Genomic DNA, 8,131 nt, shown 5'->3' on the forward strand with positions numbered 1-8,131 from the left:
TCTTGATTTATTAGAACATCTATAATGTGTTTAATAATTGTATTTTCATACTTTATTAATGATCAATTTATCATTTCTAAATGAAGTATTTCATTATTTACAAACCAGTTATTTAGGAGTTGTCAGTGGTTCATAAGATCACTTAGAAAGTGTAAGTAAATGATTAACAAACTATTTAAATGTACATTTATACATCTTATTATTCAGACATATAGTGATGGTTACTTTGTGTGTTAATAAATGCTTTATTAACATGTATTTCTACTGTAGTTCATGGTTAATTCAGATAGTTATAAAGCATGTAGTAGTGGTCAGTTAACTATTTTTGTGAGCTAATCTAAAGTGAGGACTATTTATGCCTTATAAAGCATTTATAAAGGAGATTTAAAGGCTCAGTTATCTTCTAAACATAAAAAAGGAAACAAACACAACACAGTGATACAGAACATAGAAATATTTATTTCACAATGCAACAAATAAAACTGTACATTTGACATGAAATGAAAAATAAATCTCTTCAATGTTATAGAAAAAAAAAGTCCTGTACATCTCCAGAAAACATAACTGTGCAGTAAAATGAAACTAGGACTCTGCAGTCTGATATAAAAATAAATTTCTGTAGTGTAAACAACAATTTACCAGTGCTAAAATACAACTTTTTTTTAATAAAACAACAATAATAATAATATATAAAAATATTTCACAGTATAACTACCTCAGTACTAACTTTAAAACATTCGAGAACAACAATGCAGATCGTGAACAACTTTAATCTGATTGAGTGTGAAACCTTCCCCAGATCCTAGGTCAGTTCATTTTTGTTTAAGGGGCAGCAGCTTACCGGAAGCCTTAAAGGCTTTGATAGTATCTTCTATAGCTTGATCCTCCTGAATTGCAGCGGCACATTGTGTGGCAAACTCACTAAGTTTAACCTGACTGCTGAGATTTTTAACGAGTTCTTTAAATTTGCTAGGTGCAGCGATGTACAGCTCTGCGATTGGAGCATTGACCACCACTGTGTTCCGGTCCACCCCAACATGCTTGAAAGCAGCTGACATTGTCCCTCCTCTACTGAAGTGCCGAAGAATTTTTTTGTATCGTGCCACCACCTGCTGTGGTGTTTGAGCTGTAATTCAGAGAACATAGAATTAGTGTTAGTATTTGGTTTTATTCTTATCGCACACACACACACACACACACGCACACACACACTTTGACACACACACACACACACACACACACACACACACTTTGACACACACACACACACACACACACACACACACACACACACACACACACACACACACACACACACTTTGACACACACACACACACACACACACACACACACACACACACACACACACACACACACACACACACACACACTTGACACACACACACACACACACACACACACACACACACACACACACACCTTTGACTAACCCATATATTGTTTCAATCTACAGTATGACACATTCTACAAACTTCGGTATAGAAACACAGCAGACCACCTCAGTAACACCCAGACAATCAGTTCATTCCAATGTTAAATTAAAACCTCTGAATTCAGAGTTGTTCATTATACAGTCGTGTGCAAATATATATTTTTTCATTTGATTCAATATTTTGCAATGAGGATCTGATTTATTGGTTTGTTTTTTTACACAGTACTTTAGCTAACCAAAGAATATTTCTCTTGAGGGTAGTTGCTGTAACTTCTTCCAGAGTAAAGTAACTGGTAGCTTATTAACTTATGATTTAATGCAATAAATGCAACTTATTAAGTCACACTCTCATTTTTTTTTAAGTCTTTTACATGGACTTAACAAAACATTCTAAAAAAGTGTTGAAGCTGATGTAGATGGTCTACCAGGTTATTCCTCTGAATCTCCAATGCAATTATTATGTTACACACACAATATGACAAGCAGTGGCAAACTAAAAACCCAGTGAGTGGAAAGAGTGAAAATAGCTTTCTAACCTCTTTGACGTGTCTTTGTTTCCATTTTCTTTGACTTCTTCCCATACTTTTTCCCTTTCCCCTTCTTTTTCATCCTCTTCTTCTTCTTGTCCCCCTCTGATGAGGATGTAGAGGAGGAGTCAGACATAGTGTCAGAGGAAGAGTCAACTGAGATGTCACTCGAGGATTTTGAAGACAAGGGACTCGTCTGGCTGGAACCTTTGTCCCCTTTTTTAAGAGCTGTTAAAATGCATACAAATACATATATAAGGCTCACAGCTTGCATCACATGGTACACAAGAACACAAAGCTTAACTCACATAATAAAACTCAACTGTACTATAATTTGAATACCTGTTGTGTGTTGTAAGACTTACCTGATGCCAGTTGTTCTTTTAGATAGTCTCTCTCCTTGGTCAGCTCATCAATCTTCTCTTTTTGCCACTCTACTCTCAGCTTACACATCTCCAACTCATGAGATTTTCTGTTGTCTACCAGATGTGCAGTGGGGGCCATGGAGACACCTAATTGAAAGTAACTGTGCATTATTGAATGAATTGAGAATGTTAAATTTACTTTCTTGTTGTCTAACGAACTCTCATCCCGCCCGCCGCTGTGCATTACACAATGAGAGTCAAACATGTCATTGCAAAAGCCACCTATTGCCAGACAGTTGTCAGTTCCTTTGTTACCAAAAATTAAAAAAGTACATTTTAAAGCAATTAATGACATTTATCCATGTAATGAATTTCTAAGAGTAAGGTTTAATTTGGATAGTAATGTATGTACATTCTGTCAAAAAAATAATAAAAAAAATTGAATCTCTGGAACATCTTTTTTACAATTGTTAAGTCCTTTTGGGACAGTGGTTTAAGACAAAAATAAATAAATACCTGCCTTTGACTATCACAGTGTTAAATTTGGTGTCTTTATGGACAACAAAAATATTGAATTTATGTGTAATAATATGTTGAATGTAGCCAAGTGTTACCTACACAAATGTAGATTTGTTAAAGTTTTGGTTTGTTTTCATAATGTTTTGCGGCATTTAAAAATGATTTTAAAATTGTATTTCAATCCTTAAAACAAGTAAAAAGGAGGAGTACTTTGAAACTCTAAATTAATTGGAATATATATGGATTAACCCCCCTCCCCCTGAAGTGTAATTTATTTAGTTATAATTTGCTTTTCATATTTTTGTCATTTTTATTTTATTTATTTATTATTAGGCATGTTATTTATTTATTTTATTTTATTATGTTGTTTACGATATGCTGCTTGTCTTCGTGTTATGGTGTTTTACAACGATATTATGTTAATGCCTGTTTGTTATTTGAAATTATAAAAAAAAAATGAATAAAAACCTAGTGAGTGCAGTGTAGTCAGTGCGGCACGTCACAGCGCTCCCGCCCCCCTGCGCGTCCCCGGTGTCGGACCTCTAACCATAGCCTCTAACTAGTAGAGACTAGCTTGATAGCCATCATCAATAATGTGTGCCAGTAAACAGAGTAACCAACTCACCAGTAGTGCCACTGACGGACGTCTCATCCAATGCATCCATCTCCACGCTGGCATTCCTTTTGGCCCGGGTCCGCACGCCTTTTCGACTTTTGTCGGAGGTCTCCATGTCATAAACACACGGCTGCACTATTCTTTTGTCCCCTGTTGATGACGTTTGAAAGCGCGAGTTTTCCTTTGTCCCATGTTGATTACGTATGAAAGCGAGATGGATTTATCCCGCCCTTCAGATCATAAACTAGCTGTCACCATAAAATCACCACTAAAGCAATTGCTTAATTTAAAAAATGAGCAGATTAACCCGGCTAAAGAAGCTTATTAATGAGCCCAGCTCTATAATGAAAACCCTAAAACTGATTAAGTTGCTTCAGAAAAGGAAACTGCTAAAAACGAAAATGAAATGCAGAAAATGTCATCAGGAGATGAAAATGAAGAAAAGGACAAACAGCAGAGATCAATATGCTTGGTAAGAAAAAAAAGAAAAAAAAATATTAAAAAATATATATAATTAAGTAAATATAAAACCATTTGCAACTTGTTGAGTGTGATAATGCTGGTGGGCACTGAAACAGGCAATTGCATTAATACCCTTTCTAAAAACAGTATTTTATGTTTGTTTTTTTATAGGATTTGTCGACAAGCAGCACATAAGGGAAGGGTAAAACAAATTTCTGTCAGGCACAAATCAATCTTCAGTGGATCAAAGGTCTCCTTCAGTAAGTGGATGCAATTCATGTACAGGTAAGCAAGTAATAACAACAATTGTAGGCTAATATAAATATGTATTTATCATAAACTCACTTTGTTCTTTGCAATTTCCATAAAATGTGCAATTTTTTAAATAATGCAGACAATTATATTACATAAAGGCGTTCATAAACATTACATGTTCTATTTGCCTTTAAAGGTTTTCTCAGGGTCTACGGTTACGGCAGATAGACATGATGGATGACAGTATTGCAGGCAGTTCAGCAACTCTTAGTAAAATGGCTAAGAAAATAAGGGATGTCTGTGTGTCAGCAGTTGAAAGGATGAGAAGGCGTACAGGCCAGCAGATTGGTGGAAGAAGGGAGTTTGTTGTGATCGACGAAAGCCATTTTCGGCACAAAAGAAAGGTATGTTGTAACAATATCGACTTTAAATAAATGTAAAATATACTTACCAAAGTTAATGTTGTTATATGTATGTGTTTATGTCTGTGTTTGTTGTGTTTTTTCTCCATTAGTATGGTAGAGGAAGAATGGCTGGTGGGTGGAAAAGAAAGAAGTGGGTCTTTGGGATGTTAGGTGTGAGGCATCAGCACCAGCAAAGATCTGGAAAACCTATTCTACGTCTTATGGAGAGAAGATCTCGAAGTCATCTAGTCCCCTTGATTGTGCATCACGTGAGGTCTGGGTCATCAATTATTAGTGATGAGTGGCGTGCCTATCGCATACTCCCTGCACTAGGGTACAGCCATCACACTGTCAACCACAGCAGGTGGTATGTAGATCCCCACACTGGTGCCCATACCCAGCATATCGAGAGAGCCTGGAGATCCTACAAGGAGCAGATCTGGAGGCTTAGGGGAAATCGGACTGAGAGTTTGCTTACGGACCACCTTGCAGTGATTGAGTGGAATGAATGGTTGGCAAAGAAACACTATGATGGTGCATTTGGCAGATTGATTCATGACATTTCTAGAAAGTACAAGTAGTCATAGTCAGTCACTGTAACCAGTGTAAGAGCACTGAGATGGAATTTATCAAATGTTTGGCACTTCTTTGTGACTCACTGTTTGAAATGAATTTTCACTCAGCCATGAAACTGAAACAAGAAAACCTTCTTACTACACCAAAATATTTTGCTTATTTTCTTCATTTTGTTGCTTTTTGTTAGTTTTGTTGCTTATTTTGTTGACATATATTCATTTTGTTGCTTATTTTTTTATTTATATTTACTTTCTTGCTTATTTTGTTGTTGTTTTTTTAAATTTTTTGTTTTTTATTCATTATATTGCAGAAGTTTATTTTTCATTTCATGTCAAGTGTACAGTTGTAGTTTTATTTGTTGCATCGATTCGTGAAATAAATATTTCTATGTTCTGTATCACTGTGTTGTGTTTGTTTCCTTTTTTATGTTTAGAAGATAACTGAGCCTTTAAATCTCCTTTATAAATGCTTTATAAGGCATAAATAGTCCTCACTTTAGATTAGCTCACAAAAATAGTTAACTGACCACTACTACATGCTTTATAACTATCTGAATTAACCATGAACTACAGTAGAAATACATGTTAATAAAGCATTTATTAACACACAAAGTAACCATCACTATATGTCTGAATAATAAGATGTATAAATGTACATTTAAATAGTTTGTTAATCATTTACTTACACTTTCTAAGTGATCTTATGAACCACTGACAACTCCTAAATAACTGGTTTGTAAATAATGAAATACTTCATTTAGAAATGATAAATTGATCATTAATAAAGTATGAAAATACAATTATTAAACACATTATAGATGTTCTAATAAATCAAGAATAAAGCATTTATAGCTGTATTTACAAACTGCTTATTAATGTTTATTAATGCTTTATAAATGAAGAATTAACTGTTTACTAATGCTTAACTAATGATTAATAGCGTGCAGTTATTATAAAGTGTTACCCAATAATCCTTTCACAGGTCTACATCTGCTGTGTGTCTACATTATACACATAAAGTTTGAAGCAAATCGGGTAAAAATAAGAGGGTGATTTCAAAGCATTTTGAAAGTGACACACTTCCTGCTGCCAGTTAGTGGCGCTATAACTTTTACTCACAATAGTTACATCCATCTGATCGGCCTCTTACCACGAACACACTGCTGAAGTTTCATCAAGATCAGTTAATGTATGCAGAAGTTATACCACTTCGTGTTTCTCTTTTCTCGCCATAAATTCGATTCCTCGCCACGGCCAAACCGTTCGAGATATCAAAAATCCGTCCGCAATTTAGCATCCTCAAAGTCTTGACTACATGCTGACTGAGTTTGGAGGTGATTGAATGAATTCTCTAGGAGGAGTACATCACATTCCACAGCAAGCGTTTTCCAAACAACCCATAATAGCCGACTTCCTGTTGGGCTGGCGTGAAACTTGACAGAGGGAAAGTTGTTCGGCCCGATGAGATCTATATGTGTACCGAGTTTCATATTAATTCATGCAAGCGTGTTTGATATATGGACCATGTTTTCAGACCCCATTCAAGGGGGCGCTGTTGAGCCCCCCTGCCACGCCCGTTTCTGAAACTTTTCACATGTCTACTGGCTAATAAGTGTTATGTGTCTGTCGAGTTTCATCCAATTTCAAGCATGCTAAGAGTCTCAAACGCATCCGAAAAGAACATTAAAGTTTGATGCGTTGCCACGGCAACAGTATCTAAGATATCAATAATCCTTTCACAGGTCTACATCTGCCGTGTATCTACATTATACACATAAAGTTTTAAGCAAATCGGGTAAAACTAAGAGGGTGATTTCAAAGCATTTTGTAAGTGACAAACTTCCTGCTGCCAGTTGGTGGCGCTATAACTTTGACTCACAATAATTACATCCATCTGATCGGCCTTTTACCACGAACACATTGCTGAAGTTTCATCAAGATCAGTTAATGTATGCAGAAGTTATAACACACTTCCTGTGTCCCATTATTCACCATAAATTCGTTTCCTCGCCACGGCCAAACCGTTCGAGATATAAAAAATCCGTTCGCAATTTAGCATCCTCAATGTCTTGACTTCATTCACACCGAGTTTGGTGGCGATCGGATGAATTCCCTAGGAGGAGTATTTCACATTCCATTGTATGCGTTTTCCAAACAACGTATAATAACCGACTTCCTGTTGGGCTGGTGTAAAACTTAGAGCACGAAAGTTGTTCGGCCCGATGAGATCTATATGTGTACTGAGTTTCATATTATTACATGCAAGCGTGTTTGATTTATGGACCAAGTTTTCAGACACCATTCCAGGGGGCGCTGTCGAGCCCCCGTGCCACGCCTGGGTACCAGCTTCAGTCCGGCCCTGATGGCCGCAGGTTCTGACGTGTGTGCAAAGTTTCAAGAGTTTTTGAGCATGTTAAGGACCCCAAAAGCCCCTGAAACCTTGATTAACAATATAAAAGCAATAGTCAAATCCCCCCCTCCCCTCACACACACAGAGACACAGAGAGAGGGAGAGAAAATTCTTCAGAAAATCCACATTCAAACCAAAATATCTCTCTTCCTGTTGGTCGGAGATCGTTAATGTCAATTAGAAAGTTGTCCGTCTTGATGAGAACAATACACATACCAAATTTTGTTGCTGTTGATAAAACTAACCCCCCCACTTATGACTAAAGGTGGCGCTACTGAGCCCCTCACCACGCCCGTTTCTGAAACTTTGCACAAGTCTACGGGCTAATAAATGTGATGTGTCTGTCGAGTTTCATCCAATTTCAAGTATGTTAAGAGTCTCAAAAGCATCAAAAAAGAATATTAAAGTTTGAAGCGTTGCCATGGCAACAGTATTAAAGATATCAAAAATCCTTTCACAGGTCTACATCTGCCATGTGTTTACATTATACACATAAAGTTTGAAGCAAATCGGGTAAAAATAAGAGGGTGATTTCAAAGCATTT

The 8,131-nt window shown here is 36.5% G+C and overlaps 1 protein-coding gene across 1 annotated transcript; it reads right to left on the reverse strand.

The window, feature by feature from the left end:
• Positions 1-440: 440 nt before the first annotated feature.
• On the reverse strand, positions 441-3,627 carry LOC307174251 (uncharacterized protein). Its single transcript, XM_079897982.1, has 4 exons — positions 3,491-3,627; positions 2,347-2,493; positions 1,991-2,209; positions 441-1,126 (listed from the first exon to the last, which is right to left on the reverse strand). The coding sequence occupies exons 1-4, from the start codon at positions 3,594-3,596 to the stop codon at positions 813-815; spliced, it is 786 nt and encodes a 261-aa protein (XP_079754108.1). The 5' UTR covers positions 3,597-3,627; the 3' UTR covers positions 441-812.
• Positions 3,628-8,131: the final 4,504 nt, after the last annotated feature.

The sequence above is a fragment of the Squalius cephalus genome (genome assembly GCF_949319135.1).
Source record: "Squalius cephalus genome assembly, chromosome: 16".
In the NCBI taxonomy this organism is placed as follows: Eukaryota; Metazoa; Chordata; class Actinopteri; order Cypriniformes; family Leuciscidae; genus Squalius; species Squalius cephalus.